This window comes from Seriola aureovittata, chromosome 19, assembly GCF_021018895.1.
Source record: "Seriola aureovittata isolate HTS-2021-v1 ecotype China chromosome 19, ASM2101889v1, whole genome shotgun sequence".
NCBI classification, from domain to species: Eukaryota; Metazoa; Chordata; class Actinopteri; order Carangiformes; family Carangidae; genus Seriola; species Seriola aureovittata.
The window spans coordinates 5,724,834-5,750,357 of record NC_079382.1 but is presented as its reverse complement, the minus strand read 5'-3'; the positions used below and the strand labels follow the sequence as shown (position 1 = coordinate 5,750,357).

Genomic DNA, 25,524 nt, shown 5'->3' with positions numbered 1-25,524 from the left:
TTGGCTGCAAAGCAGAAAAAGTTCATCTGATAATCTATCACCCACAAATAGCCCCCTTGGGCCTAATGTGCATATTTCCCAGGTCAGATTAAAACCTTGTATCTCCAAAAAGAGTCAGCCTTTCCTTCAGAAATGAGGAGACTCATTTTCAGATTGCCACCTATGCATTTTTCAAATGATAGTGTATTTTGAGCAGCTCTTGTGCTCCCTAAGGTTGTGGAACTTGCTCAGCACATAAAGGACCTTGCAAGCTCTGAAGTCAGATCAACACCGAGTGACGACTCTGCAGCGAAGCAGTTTAACCACTGTCCACTGTACATCAGCTTATGCATTGTATTGCAACACATATTTTACTCTATTAGTCAGGAGACACCTTTCTCTGTAAGGCATTAAAGGACAGGGGTGTATTCAGACAACCAATAAATCAAAAGGAGCTTCAGCAGCGTGCCCTGTCCCCCGGACATTTTCTCCCTTCAGGATGAGAGGGTTAGCATATTAATATCTTATAAGAAAAACATGCACCCCTTACAGTGATCAAATATTCACTGCATACCTTTAGTGAGCCTTTGGATATGTTTAATTCATTATGCAGTGGAGACCATCATACTCTTATGCTCCTATGATGGATGTGCATGTCCATGCATGCTCCGAATGTTTTTTGAATCATGAGGCCTCTCCCACTAATAAACCTGTTTGTGTGTGCGTGTGTGTCTGTGTGTGTCTGTGTGTACGCGTGTGCATGTGAGAGACCATTATATAAACACACCTGGATAAAATGTTCTGCACAGTGGGGAGTGTGTGAATGCCTCTGACTTTCAACACAATAAAGATGTAATTATGTAAACTATCAGTGGAAAGTTTCAGTGAAAGGTCTGGTTAGTGTAGGTGTGTGTTTTTTGTGTGTTTGTTTGGAGGCTACTGCATGTTTGCATGTGGGTGAGGGTGTGTCTGTCTATGTCTGTGCGGGAATGCGTTTGAGCAGGGAAAGCCCTGGCTGACATTAATTATATGGTTGAGGGCAACAGCGGCAAAGTTTACCAACCTTATGGCCGAGGTTCTGCTCCCCACAGGGCTTACAGGTAGGGGTCTGATCACAGGAAAGAGTGCCTGGCTCCTGACGCGGGCGCCATTTTGGATCACACCACGAGGAACTAAAAGAGAGAGCAGGAGATACAGGGACTTAGACAAGATATAAACACAGATCCACGCCACACTGTTTCAAAGTTAATCCTGAGCACTGAAGGAAAACACACAGGAAGCTTCTTCCAAAATGTGTTTGGACCCCGATAAGACCCGGGAGCAGCTCGATGAGCATTCACTGACCGTCTGAGGAGGCCAACAGGGCAATATTGATGAGCAAGGCAAGGTTAAATTGAGCGGGAAAGCGTCATAAATGAGTTAAGGCCGCTGCGAGTCATTCAATTACCAACGACCGCTGGGCTCGGCTAAATCCAGCCTGTCTGATGCTGTGAGCTGAACAGCAGGCGGCTGGAACTTAAAGACGGATAACACAGACTTTCAAATTTGAGAGTATTGACACTTTTGCAAATCATTATTGTAGCTCTACTTAGACGCATCACTTCAAGGTGAACTGCATTCATCATGTCTCACAGTTTACTGTGAAGTAAACAGTTCAAGGAACCGTCAGTCGACCTCCAGGGGAGGATTGTGATGGAAACAGTTTTTTCTGTAGATGAAGAAGTTTCCACAGAGAGTCCATCATTAAGGCTCTGGTCAACAGTGACCAGGCAGGAAGGGCCTTGGTCAGGGAGGAGTCCATGGCTAACCAAGTTTCAAAGAAACTAGAGAACCTGCCAGAAGGACAACCGTCTCTCCAGCACTCCATCCAAGTGCCATTTTACTCTTCAGAACAAACAGGCATATGGCAAACCCACCTGGAGTTTACCAAACACTGCTTTCTCTGGTCTAATGAGACAAAAATTGAATCTTCAGGCATTTCATTCTGCAAAAACCAGGTGCTGTTGATCACCTGGCCATCACCTGGTGTCACTACACTGCAGCACGATGTTGGCATCATCGTACAAATGCCACCAAATACAGACAAGTCCTCGAAGAAAACACTAGAGAATGGGGCAAAGATCCACCTTCCTGCAACACAACACCCTGAACCACACTTCCAGGATAATAGACAGGCTTTGGAGCAAATCCCTGAACGTCCTCGAGTGGCCCACCCAAAGCCTGCACTTGAAGCCATTTGAAAATCTATGGGGAGAGCTGAAAATCACAGGTTACTAACGCTCCTGATCCAGTCTGACAGCTGGTAGACGCACGGCTTAAAGCTGCCATCACTGTCAGTGCAGGTTCTACATATTGCAGTGATACTCAGTGTTTGATTTTTAATACTTGTGCAGTTAAGTAATATTAAACATTTTGGGAAATACGCTTATGAGAATTACACCAGATGAGAAGACTGATACCACTCTCTCTTTCTCTCTCTCTCTCTGTGTAGCAGCTGGTTAGCTTAGCTTAGCATAAAGAAACATGTTTATTTGCATTTTGTTTTTTGTACAGATTAAACCAGAGGTAAAAAGTTTAATAGTGAGCTTCAGAGGTGCTGATAGGCAGATTTTGTTTTGATTTCCAGTCTTTATGCTAAGCTAAGCTAACCAGGTACTGGCTATTGTCTCATATTTACTGTACAGACATAGCAAGAGAGGTATCAATCTTCTCATCTACTTCTTAGCAAGAAACTGAACACACATTTCCCAAAATATCAAGCTAAATATATTTTAAAGTTCTGAACAGGTTTTCCTGTTGCCATTATGGATTAGTGAAAACACAGAATGAAAAAAGAGAGAAAAACTTGTGTTTCCATCACGATGTAAAATTAACCTACTTTACAGAGAATTCATTTAAAAAGAGTTCAGTTCAGTTTCCACTGTGTCCGCTGAGACGCTGGAACATTTTCTGGTTCAGAACCAACAGTGTCTCAGGATATAAAAAAAAGAAAAACACTTCAGAATGAAAACAAACATTCAGATCCTCCAAAATAAAAAAACTGTTTCTTACGCAGCTTCAGACTTTCCATCAAGTTCAAACTCTTGCCTCTGGTTTCCTACTTGTGAAAAAGACCTGACCTGAAAAGACCATTTTCACAAATACAGAATTGACTGTGACAGACCAGAAGGGAGAGCTACGTATACGCTTTCAACACTTGCGAGAGCAGTGAATTTATTTAATATATATTTATCCATTTGAGAAGAGAAGAGAAGAGAAGAGAAGAGAAGAGAAGAGAAGAAAAGAGAAGAGAAGAGAAGAGAAGAGAAGAGAAGAGAAGAAAAGAGAAGAGAAGAGAAGAGAAGAGAAGAGAAGAGAAGAGAAGAGAAGAGAAGAGAAGAGAAGAAAAGAGAAGAGAAGAGTGTACGTACATGTCAGCCAACAGCTCTCATTACTCAGGGCTGGCTGCTCAGCACAGCCATCTCTGTTAAAACTAAAACAGCTGTCATTTTCATCTCTGGGGTCAGTTTGCATTTCACAAATGATGACCTGCTGTTTGCTTTGTCTGCTGCAGAAGCATTTGTTAAGGTGTAAATGCTTAAAACGTTTCGCCACAGCTTTTCTTTTTTTGTTTTGTTTTTTTGGAGGGTTTTAAATCTTAAACCAGTACAGTAAATTTATGATCGATGCTATGAGGAGAGATTTAATTCACCCCAGGAACCACAGGCTCATTAAAAACATACAAGTTGTAATGACAAGGCCCCCCCAGAAAACAATCCCACAACGTGTATTTGATTCATGCTTTGACACACAAAGATGAATTATGATGGATCTGTTTGTCGTTTGTCATTGTTGGTGTGTTTCTGTTGCCTTTCCCCGGCCGCCTGTGTCCACAGTAATCTTATTGACTCCAGTTAGTGTGGCTCTGCCCCTGATATCTCCAGCTCTGCTCTCCATAACCTTATAAGTAAGTCCCTGCACAGAGTTTCTTTTGTAATCTTGATCACTCGCTGCATGGTCGTGCGTGTGTGCGCGCGCACGTGTGTGTGTGTGTGTGTGTGTGTGTGTGTGTGTGTGGGCAGTGCATTAGGTCTCCCCGGGTTGACATGCGCCCACCCCTCCTTTCCCACCTCTCGCTCAAGTCAGGCTTTGGGTTGCCATAGCAACGACTCCCCTTCCACATGCCACAGAGTGGTAGATCATGCATCAGCAGAGAAAGTGATAGAGAGAAGGAGGGAGAGAGAGAAAGAGAGAGAGAGAAAAGGGGAAAGGAAATACCAAGCTCTGTTTGACATGGCCTCTCATAGCTCAACCACACACTCCTGACCACCAGTGTTTACCCTAGATACACACACACACACACACACACACACGCACACACACACACACCTCCACAGCACGAGCACAAGACAACTCTCCTCTTATGTCTGTGCTCTGTATCTTTACCTCCTTGCTTTGCTGTTTGAATTTCTCAGCAAACGCTTCTCTTTGTCTTTCTAATTCCGGCCCCTCTTGTTGATTTCTTTCTCTCTCTATCAGTCTCGCTGTCATTCTATGTATAGTGGTGACTCATATCTCCGACTGAGCATGCATGCTGTCTCTGCAGGTAAAAAGCCTGGGACATATGCTGAGGAGATGAGGTGACAAACTAAGCTGGGAAAGAGCAGGCAGCGCTCCCAAAAGCCTGTCCTCACTCACTGAGATTGAGATGGAGCAAAACATTTTACAAGCTCAAAGCAATAAAAAAAAAAAGAAAAAAAGAAAAGAAAAAACACTCGGCTTGGTAGCAGAAAGCAGGACGTGCTGAGGGAAAAAAAAAATGTAAATACAGAAGAGAAGAGGTGTTTGTCTGCATCTCTGCCTTTTTCCTGGAGAGAAAATATCCTTTAGTCTGTCTTTTTTCCTACGTCTGGTCAGCTGCTCTGCCTTTTCTGTCTGCTTCCTACGTCTTCACTTGCCGCCTGCCGCCCGTCTCCCTGCCTGCCTGCCTGCCTGTTTTCCAGGGCAAGCGAAGCCCTCAGCTTCCCTCCCGTCTCCGCTCTCATGTGCCGTATACACACTGAGCCTCCTCTGCTCTCCTGTTAAATGAGTTCCACATGGCCCTGCAGGCTGCAGTCTCCACACGGCCGGCAGAGGAGCAGAGCAGACAGTACACATACACACACACACACACACACACACACACACACACACACACACACACACACACACTCTCTCTCTCTCTCTCTGAACTCACACACACGCAGTCCAAAGGTTCAAAGGTCACTTCAAGCAGACCTTGAGAACGCAACCGTTTGAAAGTGGCCTCTCACTCAGTCAAAACACCCCTCCCCTCCTGTCTATCGGCCTGCTTGGCTGCCGTGTGTTAAACTGAGTACTGAGTCTGAGGGCAGGATGCATACTAATGTTGTCTGACTGACTGGCTGACTGACTGACTGGATTGCTGGTGGGCTGATGTTGCTGGCAGTTTAACTGGATGGCTAACTGGCTTGTCTATCTGACACTCTCAGCTGAGTGTTTAAGTGGTTGGCTGAGTGACATGTGCTATGACTTCCAGGGGTGAGACAAAATAAAAGCAACACTTAATTACTGTAACTTAATAAACGTTTTAAACACGGCTCCAAACATGGATATCATGAATATCAGGCTGGATGCTCAGCAGCCTATTCTGCTATAAATTACATCCTCGCTGGTTGGATTGAACTTTTACATTTCTGTTCTTTGATGCAGTTTGCCTGAGTATTGGTGCATTTTCTATGATCTTCAACTATATTCCCATAAGCATATTAAAAGAAAATCAAATCTTTTGCTCTGCTATTTGGGCAAAGATGATTTGGGATAGAGGCTCATGTTGCTTTGAAAACTTAAAGGGCCACTCCATCGATTTTACACATAAAGTTCAGTTTGCGCATCATGAGGCGTTCGAGTTCAGCCGGTGGAAAAAGTTTTGTCAGGAGGGAGCCAAAAAATAACCTAGAGGATCGTAGAAAGCCTGTGTTACAACCTGGAAGCATGAAAGTTTGAGTTGCATTATGGGAAACGCTGGGTGTTAAAGTGTTGATTGACAGGCTTTTTAATGGATAACATAAATAGATGAGTATTTGCATTAGTGACAAAGTTTTTAAGCTACTTTACCTTTATTCCACTACAGATAATAAATATTGTACTTTTTACTCAACTACATAAATTTCAAAACTATTAGTTACTAGATAGATAGGTGGATAGATAGATAGATATATTATAGTATTGCTACTTTTATCTCAATTTTATTTCTTTATTTTAAAGGAGCAGAACTCTTCCACCACTGCTTTTAGAAAATTACATTTAATCATCAAAATGTACTTAAAGTATCAAAAATATTGGCAGCAATTATCCTGTCAGTGTTATATTATTGTATATTGTAATATTGGATTCATGTTATTGATGCATTAACATGTAAGCAGCATTGTAATGATGTAGCTGGTTGAGGCAGAGCTAATAATAACAGTTTTATAGACTGTTTGCTGGTTTCACTTACTGTGTAACAATGCATCATATTTTATAGGCTGATTATAGGTTACAGTGGAGCTGTAGTGCAACATATCCCCATGAAATGTAATGAGTACAAGTACAAGGAGTAGAATAAAATGGAATACTCAAGGTTCAATCTGCTGCTTTCTAGCTGTCTGCAGGTGCAATAAAAAACATCCTCCAAAAACAAATACACTGCAATTAAACATTTAGGAGGTGGTCAATGTTTCTGTTGGCTTGGATTCACACTTTGTTTGCAGCTGACAGGTTAATAAAGACTTAGAACTGGCTCCAAATAAATCCAACTGAAATTAGGCTCCTTTTAAAAATAATAGCAGGTGACTTCAGAACTTAAATAAAATAGGAAGACTTCATGATTGAATGATGAACTTTAGGGGTTGTGGAGGTGGAGTGATGGGTAGGGTTGAGGACACAGCTGCCAGCCATTGTCCTTGTGTTCATCCTGAGCCAGTGCTGGGCCACAGGGAGAGGCAGATTTCAGCCCACATCAGCTCAGAGCGGAGCAGCTCTGAAAGCTCTGGGAATGGGAGATGGAAGTAATAACACAGGGCACTAACAGCCCCAAACTCACTCTCTCTGGCAGCCCCCACCCCCCCCTCGACTCTTTTTCCTTGTCTTTGCCTCTGGCTGACTGCCACAACTTTCTTTCTCCCTGCTGCCGCCTCCAAATATCACACCCGGGCATTCTGCACCCTCTCTCCCTTCAGAAACACATTACACATTTAAAAAGTTTCTCTTCTCCTGTCTCGCCCTGTCACGTGTGCGCTCCGAGTTCCTGACTGTCTCGCTCACTGTCTGTCTATCTATCTGTCCAGCTGCTCAGACACATCACTCTCAGACTGTGTGTGTCTAGGGGGAGACCAGGTTTTCAGCCGCTCTCTCCAACCTCGGCTCCTTGACCATTACTACTCCATTATCAGCGGCAATGGAGGGCGCGCCGCAGACGCCTAATGTATCCATTTCCCCCTCCATTTAGGACTCGGCAGCCCAGCGAGCTCCCGGAGTGCTCCCTGATTGGGATTGAATGTCCATTTAAACTGCCGTCCAGCCACCAGGGAGGAGGTCGGGAGGGGGGAGAGGAAGAGGAGGAGAGGAAGAGAGGAATAATGGGAAATACAGGGAAAAGGTGTATGAGTGAAAGAGTGAGACTATATGCTGTGTTGAATGAGGAAAGGAGGCAGGGGGATATCTCCCCAGCTTCTGATTTGAAGATGGGATTTTCTCTCCCCCTTTTCTTCTCTCTTTACCTCTCTCTCTCTCTCTGTCTCTTACTTTGTCTCCATCACTCCTTTTTTTTTTTTTAACCTTCAAATACGCCTTCGTAGAAAAAACATTCCTCCTCTGGCGCTGAGCCAAGTGTCAGAACTCAGCGCTCGGTATTCTCAAGGTACGATTCTAAAAAGAGGGATTTGGAATTGAGATGATTGGAGTAGGCACATCCATAGAGGGTGGAGGGTGGAGGGAGGGGCTGGTTTGGGGTTGAGGGGTTGTGGGGCGGTGAGGAAGAGAGTGAGTGAGAGAGAGAGAGAGAGAAAGAGATAGAAAGAAAGAAACAGGCAGGAGATCACACACATACAGTACAAGACTTGCAGAGGTGAAACGGTACCTTGTAGGAGAACTCCTCCGTTCTTTCTGAAGAGGGGACTCCCCGACCACAATGGTGGACTAGAGGGGAAAGAGGAAGAAGGGATGGAGGGAGTGAGGTGGAGAGAAAGAGAAAACTGGTCAATCATTTGATCATGTTGCAGCAGCCAACCAGCCCAGCAGGCTTCATCACGAGGCAGATAGCAAAGCAGGAATTTGAGCCCATAAGCCAGTGGTTCTGATTATAGTGATTAGATTCCCGGGTGTCCCACTGTTGCCATTATTCCCTGTGATTACCTCAGAGAATTACAGCCTCGCTGCTGTAGTCCATGGGGGTAATTTCTCATGACAACCCCCCACCGCCCGCCACTGGTCCATTCACACACATTCAAATAAAAAAAGAAAAAAATCTCATCATCAGCGCACACACATTTAACACACGCTCATGTCACACAGGCATGTTTAAGACGTGCATATAGTGTGACACATTAAAACACACGCTGCAAAGACACACACACACACACACACACACACACACACACACACAGGAGAAGAAGAACACACAAAGCCGGGGATTCAGTTTACGTGATCATTGCACCACTAATGAGGGAGGTAATGACGGCATTTCTCACATAGACAGAGACATCTTCACTCATACACACACACACAAACACACACACACACACACACACACACACACACACACACACACACACACACAAACAAACACACACACACAAACGCACAAGAAGACAAGAGATACAGTTCTGCTGGTGAATCCATAATTTTAATACAGAAGGAGAAAAATGGAGGGATAAGGATGGGGAGAGAGCGAGCGAGAGAGAGAGGGAGAAAGAGAGATAGGATGTAGGAGCTTTCCCAGGTTGAGTGGTCTTTAGTTCCCCATTAGGCAACACGTCTGACTGCTCCTTTCTTTCTCTCTCTGTGGTTAGACAGGCTGTTCTCAAACACAGTCAGTGTGTGGCTGACAACATACATCTTGGTCATATGTACACACACACACACACACGCACGCGTGCACACACAAACAGGAGAGAAAACACCTGGGGATGCTGTGAACTCTGTAAAAGCAACCCACTCGTTTCCACTCATCAGGAGAGTTTCCTTTGTAATATGAGTCCTGTTTTATGTTCAGCTAAGCTGCTGAATGAGAGGATTTGGACGTCTGCACTTGTGATGTGGCTCTCACCTCACCAGATGCAGGGAAAAGATGGACTCACACACACACACACACACTCACACACACACACACACACACACTGCTGCATGCAGACACACACACTTACTGTACATGTACACACACACACACACACACACACACACACACACAGAGCAACACGAAAAAGCAAAAGCAGAACGCAAATTTCAGCCCTGAGCCACCTGCTGTTGCCATGGAGAGTTGCCACATTGCGTTGCCACGGCGATAACATATTTTTCCTGCGCTAACAGCCTGTCTGTTTTCCCTACCACCCCACCCCCCGCCCATCTCATTCTCCCCCCTCTCGCTCAACCCCGCTCCCTCTCCCCTTTTCTCACTCTTTCTTTCTGTCTCTCTTCCCATCCGCTGTCTCTCTCTCTCAACAAATGGCTTCACAGTGCGACAGCACCTGCCTTATACTACATGTGTTGCCATGGCGGCGTTCCCGTTGCCAAGGCAACCCTGTACATTTAATGTAGTAGGCGAGGGACTAAACTCGTGGCAGACGCTCACCCCCCCACCACCACCAACATCTCCCCTCATCTTTTCTCTGCGAGTGAGGGGAGAGGGAAGGTGGGGGGAAAGAAAGAAAGAGAGAAACGGAGGGAGAGAGCTCCTCCCCAAACCCATTGAGACACCCTTCTCTCCTTCCATCCATTTTCCCCTCCCCTCCTCCTCCCATCCAGATGCTGATGGGGTGTGAAGGAATGCACCATGGAGCTGACCTCCTACCCAGCATGCTCTCTCTCCCTCTCTCTCCCTTCCACACACACACACATACACACACACACGCATACACACACGCACACACACACACACACACACACACACACACACACACACACACACACACACACACACACACACACACACACACACACATGCACCCATTTAGAAATACATGTCGCACATAGGATACATACATCCACACACACAGAGTTGGACTGAAAAACATAACTGCACTGACTCGTGCACACATGCAGATAAAGACGCACACACGGACACACGTGCTGGAGCAAACTGCAGGTGGGGGTCGACTGGCGCGGCGTGAGTTATTATGGTCCATGAAAAACCAAGAGGTGTAAAGCTACAAAGAGTAGAGGACAAAGAAGCGTCATTGCTCTCCCTCTATCCCCCTCCTCCCTTCTCAGCCTCTTTCTCCCCTCTGTTCTCCACCTCTTCATTCTGCCACTTCCTGTCTCTCTATCTTCTCATTCTCTGCGTTCATCGTCCACTTCTGAGTTCTGTAGAACTGCTTGAGACAGTCCTTGACCTTAACATAATAGACAAGCTGTGCAACCATTCACAGTCATTACACTTAATAACATAATATTCTTGAGAGTGAGTGCTCTTGAAAGAGATATTGTGTTATATTGATTGGACCTACTGAGTTCCAAGATACATATAAAGGAAACTGTTAATATCTTATTTAATATTGTGACACAGACTGTACATTTGTGTTTGATCACTTGGTTCATATGGACCATCTTCTGACGAGATTTATTCCCTGATCCTTTAATCTACACCTTAAAGGTCCCATATAGTATAATGGTAGATGTCCATGTGTTTGATTATAAAGCAGGTCTAGGTTCTATATTAATACTGTGAAAGTATCAAAGCGCTCAGTCCACAGAGAAATGCACACAGCCTGTATTCAGACACTAAGACTTGAAACGAGCCGTCAGGACTTCTGTAACTTTGTGATGTCACAAGAAAAGCACTCACCGCTCTAAGCCCCAAGCCCTACCCACCTGGACCCACCATCCAACCTTGCAGGATTTGATTTCTCTCAGTGTTTACCTGAAATCTGCTATTTTTAATCGATCACTCAGAAAACAATCAGCCAATCAGAAGAGAGGCTCAAAACCTCCTCTCTTCCGATTGCCTCACCAACCTTTTGTTACTGGAGCTCCAGAGAGAAGCCTGAGAGATGAGATGTAAAACTACACTGAGATGGTTTTTAGTTATTAAAACCACAAAGATAACTTCTTATGGATCAACACTTCAAATAAAACACATGAAAAGTGTAAAAAATGGGACTTTTAAGGTTCACTACTTATACAGTTTCAAAAAATAATCTTGATCTTTGAGCTTTATGAGATGACTTTTTTCATAAGATGTTAAGGCTAAAATCTTAAAAGTGTTTAAGCGTTTTTAATCACTCACAACTTTTAACAAAGAATTTATCTTAACTGAATAGCCTGTTCTGACTCGTAGTGTACAAAACAGTATGTTTTTTTTCTGGTTTTAATAAACAGAAATAATTTTTTTTTTAAATCCCTGGAGCTTTCACTCGATCATGTAGTCTTCACCTGTTTTCTTTTATTATCCCAAAACATTTGAATATGTGCACGTAGACAGATCCATATCCATAACAACTATGAACTATGTTGCAGACTGTGTAATAGTGTCCAAAACTGGGAAAAAAAACTAGTAAGTGGACATTGAGTGGGGATTTTTTCTTTTGAAATGACTAATTCCAAGGACAAGGATGACCTTTTGCCCCATTCATGTGTTTTTTGAGCCATGGTGCTCTGAAACCTGAAGGCAGGATGCTTGTTTGTTGTCTAATATAATTAAAAGTACAAGACCGCAGTTGCAAATTCTGACTTCGTGTGAACAGTGGCCCTATTGTGCCAGCTTCAAAGGGTAATATTAATTCACTATTGAACCCAATTTTCTTCCTAAATTCACCACTAAGTGCCTTTAAAGTTAGAGAATACATTCCTTCCACACTGCAGGACACTTATCTGTTCTGTATCTGCTTGTTCCAACACAAATGTATTTTTTATTGCTGCACTATTGGATCAAATGGAAAAAGCACAGATATCTTGTGGATAATCATCAATGTGCTTTGCTTATTGAGACTGACATGTTTTATATCTTTGGAAACTTCGGGATGTGGATCCAGCAGCATTTCTGTATAATGGAACAGCAGCACAGTGTTGCTAAAGAGGTTAAAGGACCATACAAGTGGTGGTTTCATGTTGTAGCCCATTAGCTACAAATTGTGCATACTGTACATGCTGTGCATGTACTTTACATTGCTGCTGGCCTGTTTCTAAATTCTTAGACTGATTTTCTACCTTTTGTAAAGCTGCTGGTTTCCATTAATTTAAGGACGATACAAAAACTTAACTCACAGAGACTTGAAAGGTGCATGCTATTCAGTCATATGTAACGTTTGGAGTTCATAGTTGTCGAAAAGCAGTGACATTTTTGAAGGCTCTCCTTTTCAAGGATTCAAAGATGCTCTGATATCTGAGAGTCAAAGAGAGGCGCTTTCGCCTGGACAAAAAGACAAAGAAAACACTGACTATGATGATGGTCTTTCTTGCATTAAAATTAGTTTTTCACCAGCTCACGCTAAAGAGTTTGATGCTGAACTGCACTTAAATGCACCTGACCCCTGCTCATAACTGCAAACAACTGTCATGTGTACAAGGAAGGCAACAAAAGAGTTCTCAGTCTCTGCAAGTCTCAGGTTGATTCTCATATTGTGAAGAAATGAATGGAAACTAAAGCTGCAACACCGATTAATTAATCATCAATTAATTTAGCAACTTTTCTCACAAACAATTAACCATTTTATTAATTTTTTGAAGTAAAAATGGCCACCATTCTTTGATTGAAGGTTCTCCACTGAGAGGATTTAGTACTTTTCTCTGTTTTAAATCACCCAAGATATTTGACGATGTCACCTTGGACTCTCGGGAAACATTGATGGACAATTTTAGCTTTTTTCAGCTAAAAATAATTAATCAATCAAGAAAGAATGATTGGATCACTTGACAATGAAAATAATTGTTAGTTATTTCATTAGTTATAATGAAAACTGATGGCTGCTGGGAAGGTTAGATAACACGTTTGTACAGCTCCCTTTGTGGGGACCCGTCATTGACAAAAATGCATTCCCTTGCCCCTTAACCTTACCTTAACCATCACAACTAAATGCCTAACTTCAACCCTTACCCTTACCTTAACCTAAACCTAACTCTGACCCTAACCCTTAAACCAAGTCTTAATCCTCAAACAGCTTTTTAAAGTTGTGGGGTCCAGCATTTCAGTTCCCACAAAGCACCAGAAGTGTAGTGGACACCATGAACATGGTTAAGACAAACAAACAAACACACACACACACACACACACACACACACACACACACACACACACACACACACACACACACACACACACACACACACAGCACGCTCCTCAGGTGCTGCATCATAAGGGACCTCAGCTCCATTCTAACCAAGAAATGGACTCTCCTCAGTTTCTCTCTCATTTCCCACTGTGTGTCACAATGCAAATGAACAACCTCTCCTCTCTCTCCCACTCCTCCCCTTCACTCCCCCCTGCCTCTGCTCAGCCCCCTCACCCCACCCCCCAACCCCCCACCCATATCCCCCCAATTTGTTCCACTTCCCCATACCTCATTGTTCAAAATGACACTTTTACATTTTATGGTGAACCAATTATTCTGTCTTACACAGTCCGCTGGCTCTGCAAGCCAACCTGCCCGGATCAACTGGGGAGCGGGGTGGAGGGAAGGTGGTGGTGGTGGTGGTGGGGTATTCATAGAGAGAGAGAGAGGGAGAGAGAGAATGAGGAAGACAGAGAGAGAGAGAGAGAGAGAGAGAGAGAGAGAAAGAGAACAAGCAAAGAAAGGAAGAAAGACAACTAATAGTAGCTCTCGCTGACATATCCAGAGGGATGGGCGAAAGTGTCGGAAACCAAGAAGTTAGCGAAGGAAGAGGATGGAGGGTGGAGGAGAGGTCAGGAAAGGAATGTGGAGGAAACAACACAGGTGGATGCTGCTGTGGAGATGCTTGTGCGCATGCAAGGGGACTGCGAGGGGCTGGAGAATGAAGCGAATGTAGACAAAAGAGGATTTAATTGAATGATAAAGTGGTGGAGAGAGAGTGAGAAGAGCGGAGAGGGAGAGAGAGAGAGTGGGAATAAATCACAGCAGGGATAAATAAAGAAGACGGAGCACCGGGTGCCCCCACTAGTTGTAATGTATGCCTGAGGATGAGCGGGAGGGTGTGTGAGGTATTAAAAGAAGAGACAAGAGAGTGAGAGGAGCAGAAAGGAGGAGTGTGAAGAGCTGAAGAAGAAGAGAAGCGAAACAGGGGGATGCACAGGATAGACTGGGGAGAAGGTGAGGGAATGAACAAGTGAACATGTGGAGAGAAGAAAAGGCAACCAGTTCTTTTACCTGAGCATGTGCCTGAGGGAGAGGAAGATGGGAAGAGGGATGGGAGAGTTGTTGCATGAAAAAAAAAGAAAAAAGAAAAAAGAGAGGATAGGGTGGGTCAGCTATATAATGCCAGGGGCAAGTGGGTGGAGAGAATAAGAGAGGTGGAGGAGTGTACGTGTTTTATGTTCTATGTACCTCAGGGCTGCAACTAATGAATGCTCATATTATCGTTTAATGCATTGATCTTTTTTTGATTCACTGTTTAGAAAATAGTAAGAAATGCAAATTTCCAGGACCAACAGTGAAAACCTCTAATTTCTTGTTTTTTTTCTCACTAAAATCCAAAAATTTACAATTTTTACAAAATATATAAGGCTGAATATTGGCACAGATTTTCCTATTAAATTAAAATTTAAAGGGCTCATATTTTACACTTTTCTGGTGTTTTATGTGAAGTGTTGATCCATGAGAAGATATATTTGTGGTTTTCAGTTTACCAGTGAGCCAATCAGAAGAGAGGCTTTGAGGCTTTCGGCTTGGCTGAATTTATGCTGAAAACTAGACTCTCTTTTTATTCCACAGGTGAACAACAATTGTAAACCCATTTCCCTGCTACAAAATATGTTACAAAATTGACTAAAATAGGCAACTAAGTACACAAAAAGATTCAAAGATTGATCTTTATTTTAAGACTCAGTATCCAGTCCTTAACCTCCTAAGACCTGAGCTCTATTCCTTGCTATATAGGCTGATTGGGACCTGAGAAAAATGATGTCCACATATGAGGACATTAGTTTTAAATTTCGATTACTGAGTGGCAGTATAATATCCTCATATGTGGTCACCAGGCCCTTGTTGAGAAAAAGTTAGTATTGTGGTCTAGAGAACCCAAAATGTGAGGTCCACATATGTGGACGCCAGGTCCTAGGAGGTTAAAAGTGAAAATTGCGATCAATCAGAAAATCAATGACAAAAAGTGGAGAATCATGTTACATGTGAAAAGCTGGAACTGGAGAATGTCTCAGCTTGATAATCGACTTAATGATTAATCATCCAAACTGTTGCACATTCATCTTATTTTAACTGAATATCTGATTAATCAAATAAATGGGTCTTTACTTTCTTCTGTGTGGCTGTTTGTACGAGCTTTCAAAGTTAGACTCAGGAAACTCAACTGCACAGACTTGTTGGAAATCGCTCATTGTCAACCTGCCACCTGTTCATCAGGCGGTGAGCGTTTGATCATTAGCATAACCAACATATCTAAACTGCTCTGTTGGAAAAGTTCAGTTAAAAAAAAAGAATAAGAGAAAGAAAGAAACTTCAAGTCTTTCAAGAGTCAGCAGAAGAAAACATGACAGAATTATAAGTGTTAGTTTTAAAGGGACCTAAAACAATTAGAGCACATTGATAGTAGCAGTGTACTGTCTGTCGATCAATCAATCAATCAATCAATCAATCAATCAATCAATCAATCAATCAATCAATCAAACTTCCCGTGTGTAGCACTTTTCATACAGGTTAGTGCAGTTCAAAGTGCTTCACAGATGACTGATGAGCCAAAAAAGGGCAAATCAAAAAAGAAAGCTGACAATGGAATTCAATAAAATAGATGTTAAAAGTTTTAATAACAGTAACAAACATTAACAATAAAATAAGTGAATAAATCAAGCGACTAATGACTAAAAACCATGCTAAATTAAAAGCCAGGCTGAAGGGAAAAAACTCTGTGTAAAGCGAAGCGGTCAGTGACTCAGACAGGAGGCGGTCACAGGGATGTGACAGAGATTGACAGTAGGTCATGTTACATTGTTGGGTGCAACAGAGGATGATCCTGGACGGAGGCCTGCGTAAACACCCTGAGGCAGCTGTCGCAGTGAGAGACGTTTCCTAAAAACTATTATAATCTATAAGTTGCTGTGCCAAAATATACCAATAAAATCATAAAATGTAATTAATTTTAAAACATTTAAAGATGATACAACAGGTCTGAATACCTCAGAGAAATATCTGAGTACAAGAATGAAACTGCTCACATGGGCTGGGAAGGCACTGTAGCATCCATCTATATATGTCGCTACACGTGTATGTATATACTGTAGGTATGTGTGAATCAGTGAATGTGTTAATCAATTAACCAAGCTAAATAATCCAATCAAATTAAGCACAGCCATTAAGCATTCATTTGGAAAATATGTCATATAAATGTATCAAATCAATCAGCCACTTTAAAAATCCTACTTACCTGTGGTGAAATGTCTGAGGCAGGGTGGGTGGAGAGGTGGAGGGGGTGGCCAGGCCGGGCGAGTAGGGATGGTACGGCGTCTTCTTCAGCGCCTGGATCAGGTTGTGCCTATACTCCGGATCTATGGACCACAGGGAGCCTTTGCCTATGCTCTGAAAGAAAGAAAGAAAGACAGAGGTGGAGAGCGAGGGAGGGGTGGAGAGGGGACAGCGAGAGAGATGCGAGAGATGTTATTGGAAGTGCTATCGGGCCCCTCAAAGCACATCACAAACATCACAGCACACTGACCTGAGCCAACAAGTCCAAAGCCCAAACACAAGCTCAAAGTCCAGAGCTTGTGCTGGATTCTTATTTACCAAACCACCTGTATACACAGCAATGCTGCAGTCCCACCGAGATAAAGACCTTGAGAAAAACAACAGCATCTACTGGCTCAAACACAGATAGATTACTGCCTCCCTCCCCCCTCAAAAAACAAAACAAAACAAAAAAAAAAAACACACACACACACACACACACACACACTTCAGCCACGCAAACATTCCCATATTCCCAAGGAAGATAACACTTGCAGGAATGAGAATTAATGCATCCTCAATGCCACCTCGCTCAATATTTTCCAATCCTCTGTCTCTCCTCAGAATAAAAATCATCTTTTTTTCTGATTAAGACACAGGGAAACTCTTTAACTTTTCCCACTCCAGAGGCGATGATGGTGTGTATTTTTAGATCAAAGCAGCTTCCCCCCCTCACCTAATGAAGCTGTCGGCTCCCAATCTGAGTGAAAACCAGCCTATAGATTATAGAAAGGGGGAGGGATCTCGGATGGGCCGAGAATACACTCCCTGTCTCCATCTCTCGCAGCCTTCTCTGTGCTTTCATCTGCCTTGTCATCTGAATGTGGCAAAATCTGGAGTTTGTGTACGGCAGAGACAGAGAATGGCAGAGGAAGAGGGAGAGCGAGGGAGAAGTAAATATAAAATTAAAGCCGTCCTGCCTCGTGTTCAGCTCACTTTGTAGTGCTCTGTGATATGTTACAGGTACAGGCTACAGGGCGGGGAGATGTCATGACTGCAGGCTTCTGATTTCTGCAAATACTGCAAGGAATCTATTAAGAGGGAAATGTCAGATGTGCCAGAGACGTGCATGTGAGCAATGGAGACAAATTCTAAAACCTGAGTAGCATTTTGTGTTGAAGTGGATGAGAAAAACACACTTTAATGTTTCCACTACATCAGTGGTTCCCATCATTTTGGCTTGTGGCCACTTAAAGTGTCAGTTCACCCAAATAATCAACACAAACATATTTCCTTCTAGTCATGCAGATAGCTTTAGTTTTAGTTAGACATTCTTTGAGACTTCTGCAATAAAATAGAGATGAATGACATTTTGTTTGTGGTAAATACAATTACACCTCTAAAATAATCATTCACAGACCTCACTGTGTGCGCTGGTGTCTGGAACTACTCTGTATCTAAAACATATTCTCTGTGAAAGAGAGAAGATATTTTTCTCTGCTTTACTATCATGTTAATCACATTGTGACCACCCAGGTTTATTTGCCACATCTTAGGGGTCGTGGACCCGGATTCATCAAACATCAACAAACAAGAAATACACTTCAGAACGTAGAAAAGAGCCCGTTAAGGAGTAAAAAAGTTCATCACTAAAAGTGAAAAATAAAACATTTATCATGTAAATTACAGCCAGGTGTAAGAGGACCACTGAGATTGTGATTGAGACATAGACAATTAGCCAATCAAAGTATGAACGGGGCCGGTGTCAATCATTCCACTCTAAGACTTTTGGTAAAAGTAGAAACCATCTTGTGATGAGATCCCACCAGCTGTGATGCCTGTCAACATGCTGACAATCTAAGCAGTGAGTTCTCAAAAGACAGCGTGGCTGGTTTTGTTTTCACCTTGTGAGTCTGTGTCTCATCATGGCGAGTGTTTATACAGTATGTCTGTCATATATATGGTCACAACTTAATTTTATCTCTCACTTAAGTCCAAAATTGAACTTATAGCAGTTCAGTTACAATAAAATCTGAAGAAGTTGTTTAATGTTTTGCATTGACTACGGTAAGAACTCTGTTCTGATTACATTGCAAAAATAAATATAGAAGATATATACACCAACCAAAGTTTCAAATTAAATCACCTAGAATGATATTTTATAAACATTACTGTCGGTGCACAGACAGAATATTAAAAAGCATTGGCATCTGATCTGCTGCAAGACATATCCTGCTGCAGGCTTCAAAAACTTGGATTAAATTAACCTCCACATTCATGTCTGGCACCTGATTTTTCCTGTTTTATGGACTCCTTGGTAAAATAAATGACAATTCAACTTGTATAATTTCTCATGAAAGATTACCATCCAGAGCGTCTGTGAATGCTGCTCTCTCAGTGTGTCTCCTGATCCTACAATGTCCAGTGAATGAGTCAAAAACCTTGCTACCGCTCACTACATCATCTGACCTTGTAAGAATGCAAGAAGCTAATAGCATGTGTGTGCACTGTTGATTTGTGTCCCCCCTGTCTGGATCTTTGCATTAGTATGTCATTCATGTTGAACACAGGCCATATGTGCTGTGTTTTGCTCCGTGTGTGTGTGTGTGTGTATGTGAGTGAGTGAGCGAGTGTGTGTGTATGGCAAGTTCCCTAGGGAGTGTGATATTACCCAGCGTGGTCTGCTCCTGGGAGTGCTTCTATTACTGCCAGCAACGCCTCTCCTGGAGAGCATGATATTACACACACATACAATCGCTCCCACAGAGGTGACCCCCACTGGGCCAAATTTCCCCTTGCACCTCCAGCCCGCCAGCCGTTTGTGTAAGTGTGTGTGTGCGCGTCTGTGTGTGCGCGCACGTGTGCGCGTGCACTGACTGTCTGCCCGCTTGCCAGCCGATTAAATCAATGCTCTCTACAGAATCTCTGTCTGCCGGGGCCCCTGCCTCTGCCAACCAGCCAGCCAATCAAAAGGCTCAATCTGTGGACACCCCCCCACCCCACTCCCCCCCCACCCCCCCGGTTCGACAGGCCAATCACAGGGCGCAGCTCACAGGAAGGGTCTGTCACCTGGGTTATAGCAGTCGCCTTGGCAACAGGCATCATCTGGGCTTGGAAGCAAGAGGAGGTGAAATGGACTTTTCATTTCCTGATCAAGTTGAGAAAAAGGCAGCGTGTCTCAAAATCAAATTATCACAAAAGAGTATTTGAGGTCAGAGATGGGTTTTTAAAGTTTCTGACTTTGATACAGTATGACACAGATTTTAAAAATAGAATACGTCCACAACAGAGGATTTTACAGCAGCAAAGCAGGTGATGGAGGACATTCACCTGAAACTATGTTAGTGATCTCCATTTATATAATTTCCTCTCGCTCTCCCATGCTCCCATCTGGTCTTACTCTTCAGATCAGCACGGTTTTCTGGATGATGTGTTTATTTGTGTTGCATCTATGTGATATAAAATAGTTGCATCACTGTGGTGTTTGCAGCTAAAGCGAAGGATTACACAACAAATAATCCACAACGGGAAACATTAACCCCTCCTCTCACAAATACCGCACACAGTGTGAAACTAAAAGTGACTTGGCACTGCATTAGACTTTAAACTGCAAGTTTAAGCAATATTAAAGAAATGGATTTAATTATATGTATCTGTGTCACTACACTAGTTTGTAGTGGTTTTGATTACAAGAGCAGCTTCTGTGCTAAAAAAATCTGTGGAAAACTGAGCAATGTGCAGGTATATTTATCATGGAGAAAACACATATACTTTGAACATGTCACAGTGTGAGTAAAGGACAAAAGGGGAAGAAAGAGGACACAAAGGAAGAGAGAGAGTGAGAGAAAAAGAGAGAGGGAGAGATGATTGTGTGTTGCCAACATCTGTTTCCGGTGTTATATAAGCCGTGGGGGCTGGTCTCCCTTGGAAATGGGAGATATTAAAAAGTCGTGCCGCCGCTGACCCTGCTAGTAGCACTACATTACTGCTACTGCGTTCCTGACTGCAATGTTATCTTTTCATATATACATTAAGCATCAATATGGAAAGGACACCTCCCTATCAGACAAAACTCGCTGCAGTAAAAATATACACAGAAATACTTAAAAAGCAATAAAAAGAGTTCACATTATTCATACTAACCCTTACTCCTCTACTTTGTCAATTTTATACATTTGACTTATTTTTAAAGAATAAAGCTGAAAATATATATATTTTTCTCTCATTGTTATGTGATGGAGCCTGAGGAGAAGGTGAATATCTGTACCAAATTTAATGGCAATAATAATGTAATATTCCATCCAATAGTTAACGAGACGTTTCCCAAAAAACAAAAGTTGTTAACCTCATGGTGGCGCTAGAGGAAAAGTCAGCGGATCATCAAAGTGAGTATGATTTATCCTCTGGAAGTCATGAATATCTAAGTAATGGCAATAATAATATAATAATCCAATATGAGAGTCCTGAATGTCTGTAAAACAAGTAATGGCAGTAGTTCACATTTTTCGGTCTCTCCGAAACTGGTGGACAGAACAACCGACCGAAATCCCTAGTGCCTGTGACAATAAGAAAACTCATCCTTTCCTCTATTATAACAGCTGCTACATCTGTGTCCACCAGCAAATCTACAGCTTTAAACCATTTAATTATCTTTAACAATGGCATATACTGCAGAGGCATATTGTCTTTTATGAGAGGAGAGAGTAAATTTTATTTTCTACTCAGTAATCGGATGAGATTAAAGAAGACGTATGATGCACAGAGAGCAAAGAGCTGCTTCTCTCCCTGCAGAGAAACACGCAAAGCATCAGTGTAAGAAGCTTTGTCCTCTACATTTTCATGTGCAATATGACTTAACCCATGCTGCAAGTATTGTGATTACATACATTTAGTATACAAGAGAGGCAGGAGGAGAGGAAAAGAAGAAGAGGAGGGATATTTCATCTAGTAAAGTTGCTTGATACCTGCCAGTTCTGTTCTTGTTGAAAGCTATTTGGCAACAAAGAGACTCAAGGACAAAGACGGCCTGTTGGGTGTAAAAGTTACATGTTGCTTGGACTACAGGCTATTTTTTTTTTTTTTTTTGTCAGAGCACAGAAAAACTGAGTAGGATAATATGTGGAAATTTCTTCTACAGGTGTTATGAATTGACTTTTCTTCCACAAACCTGTTTTCCATGTGGTTTTAATTTAGTCAAAAGTTCGCCCCAGTTTGTGCTTCTCATGCGGACATCATTTTTGCATTTCAGTTTTTATTCGCATTGGAGCTTACTATCAACTCACAGATAAGAGTTTGTTTTCTTCAAAGATAATACAAAGCAAACTTTTTAAAACTTGGCAGGTCATTTACACTTACTGGTGAAAAATATCACATCTGCTGTGCAGTAAATTTTTAACTGATTTCATAATGTGCATGTCTGTTCCTTTACACAAGCAGTAGCTTCTATCTGTGATTCGAAAGCAAAAGTCTGAAATGTAAAAACACTGATTACATGAGAGGCACAAACTGGGCCCAGTCCAATGTAAGCAACTCCCAAAGCAGCTATGATATCCTGTCACTTGGCAATTAATTTAACTAAGGTCATTTGGGTTTTGGTTCGTATTTGGTTTTTCACAGTGGCATCATTTCTACAACCATGAAAGTTCTCCAAGAGCGCTACCAAGTACCAGTCTTATACATGTTTAAAATTGCTTCCCCTGGGCTGCATATGGTATGTGACAGCAAGGCATGTCTTTATATTGAAGACTCAGAGAGATAGAAACAAATATGTCACACAGAAATTTTAAAGGGGCTGTTTGTAAGTTTTCTCTGCCGCCAAAAGTGGTTTCTTACTGGGAGTGGGCAGTGGTGATTGTCGCTTGACAAGAGTTTCTGCCATTATTGTGTCTACAGATTATTATACGACCTCTGAGCAGCACCATGTATTCAGGGCAGGTTGGAGGCTACAGTGAGTCGCTATGAGAAAGTGACAACACTAGGCGAGGCTAGCTGGTTAGCATGCTAACTTCAGTAGGAGAAAAGACATTATAGAGAAAAGAGTTAACAATGGTTTTGTTTTGTTGTTCACCTCTGGGGAAAGCTCTTGGGGAGTAAAGAATGAAGTTTGATGCCGAACTCGCAACATTTCTTCTAGATTGGTAAATTAACAGCTGTTACTGCTAACGTCAGATATGTAGCAATAGCTAAACTTACAAATAGCACCTTTAAAAAAAGAAGAAAGATTACAAAAACAGTGCTAGCCAGATCTTTTTTGGGACACTCTGGGACAGCAGATCAAACTGCAAACACATGAACATATTATCACCTTACAAAGTTGATGCGGCTAACGTGTTAGCAAACAACCAGTAGTTTACACATCTAGCAGACACGTAGCAACATTAGCATTTATTTGGAGATGTGTTTCCCTCCATTTAGCTCTGTTGTGGTTTCCATCAAATCTTGAGGGAAATATCTGACTCGTTAGCTTCTAAATGCTCTACTATGTTCACCAGCTGGTTGCTTAGTTTTTCTGTCTGCTGTTTGGTGCTGAGCAGGTAGCAGACAGTGGGTTTATCCTAGCTGTCCCTCTGATGAGGCTGAAAAAAGGGTTGATGATTGTGATGGAAACCTTGTGAGCTGGATGAAGGAGCTTTCAGGAGATGCCCGATGTCTTAAGCACAACAATTTATTGCAGCTTGATGCATCAAGGAGATTAGCAATGTACAATTAAAGACATTAACAGGCTAACTAGTGTAATGCCATCCCAAATCTGAAGCTTCCCCTGGAAAATGTGCTTATAAACCCAAAGGTTCTCACATGGCTCAAGTTTGCATGTCACCAACTATATTCCCAAATAAATAAATATATGTATGTATGAGTATATATGTATATCTCATATACATTTTTAATTTTATTGGATACCTAAGTATAAACATGATCATGTCTCACCCAGAGGATTTTCCTTGACTTTTGTCTTAATAAAGATGATGTGCACTATCTGGCCCTTTGACTCTAAGGCCCCTCATTCTCCCTCAAATGTTTACACCTCCCTACACATGCTATCGATAAGGGGCCCTGCTGTAACCTTGGTTACTATGGTTACTGCTGATGGGAGTGGAGCAGCTGCACACTCACTAGGCTAGAGATAAACAATGAACTATGGTGACCTGTGATTGACCTTGTGTACAGACACTGAATGAAAGAATAAAGACTAACTAAAAAAGAATATACTTAAAGGAAGAAAGCAGTAAGACGGAACCAAACCAGTGAAGCAGTGGACCATAAAACCAAAACGTTTAGCTCAAAGACACTACAACACTCCCTGAAGCAGAACGGGGTGGTAACACACTCCTGTGAGTCAATTCTTTCATATTACACGTGGTAATCTGACCCATTTTTACTGTCAAAATCTTGATTGGAGCAGCTTTTAAAAAAAAATACATTAAAGGGGACCTATTATGCTTTTCCTTACTTTCTGTCATATATATGATGTTACAATGTCAGATTAAACAAGGGAAAAGTTAAAATTAATGAGTTAAACTGAGGTAAAATGAGGTTCTTTCAGCTTCCGCAATGAGCTGACGTCAACTCATCATGGATTTCATTATACAGCTCCAAGCACAACTGGTTCTCCCAAAATAGTCTACTTGAGTAGTCTTACAGGCATCTAATGTAGCGTACAAATAACCAAAAGGTACAGGTTTACTATGCAGTCGTTTGGCGACAGCAAATGTTACCTTTTGTATTTCCTTACAGCAAAGGTTTTCCACTTCAGCCAGCAATTTAAGCAATTTCCACACTTACAACTATAAACATATGGGGCAGATATAAAAAAAATGTATATATAGATTGTGATTGAAAGACTAAATCCGCCAAAATCCAATGTCAGACAATAAGCAGGTAATGGGCATTATATTAACCAACCAGAGATGTCTTGCTCTCAAGTGCTGGGTGCGCTGCCCATTGGCAGGCTTCCGGATGTTCGGCCAATCAGATGAAAGTGGGCTTTTAAGGCGGTGTCTTAAGGAGGCCTAAGCTAACATTGCCTGTTTCAGTAAGCGACTCAACTGAGGGGCTTCATAACAGGCAGTCTGAGGTAAATAAGGGCTGTATTTAAACTGTGAATCATGCAAAACTTCTCTCGTGGAGTCTCAGAATAGAGCTGTTAATGAACATAATAGGTTCACTTTCTTTCTGCTTAATAAAGATAAGCGTTCGTCCATATCCACACTTTACAACAACAACAAAAAACCTACACTTTAAGGAAAAATATTAATTTGCTTGTAGTTTAAAAATCATATCCACTTTCTGCATACAGCAGCAGCAACTTTGTGCCGCAAATAACCTGCTGATGAATGAACATCAACAAACCACCATAAGCCAAGACAACCTTAGCTCACCCCATATGCTACAGTTCAACATGGTCCAAGTTAAAAGGTAAAAGAATCAAGGACGCCTCTCATCTGAATAAGACAAGGTTAAGTTAGAGGTGACACACTTAAGCGCAACACAGAGAGACTTCATAGGGAGTCTTGGATTACAAAACTGCCTGTTCTCTCTGCTGTGATTTCATAAGAGGCTTTGAGAGATATATCACTGTGAGGTTGTGTGTTCATGTGTGTGTGTGTTGTGCTGTTACTGATCTTCAGCGCTGATCCAGAAGTCTGAGGGCAACAACACTTGTCATTAAGGCATGTCATTCAGCACAGTCAAGAATCCTGTTTGTAAACAAAGCCATGGCAACCGTGGGACTCACACTCTCTCTCTCACGCTCTCTCTCACAAGTTTG

General features: G+C 42.2%; 1 protein-coding gene across 1 annotated transcript in view; it reads right to left on the bottom strand.

The window, feature by feature from the left end:
* The window catches only part of ches1 (checkpoint suppressor 1), a 62,342-nt gene that overhangs the window by 4,127 nt on the left and 32,691 nt on the right, over nt 1–25,524 (bottom strand). The window contains exons 4-6 of the mRNA XM_056404528.1: nt 16,741–16,892; nt 8,096–8,154; nt 1,043–1,151 (exon numbers count right to left, since the gene is read on the bottom strand). Of these exons, the coding sequence (XP_056260503.1) occupies nt 1,043–1,151; nt 8,096–8,154; nt 16,741–16,892 (320 nt within the window). The remainder of the gene's footprint in view (nt 1–1,042; nt 1,152–8,095; nt 8,155–16,740; nt 16,893–25,524) is intronic.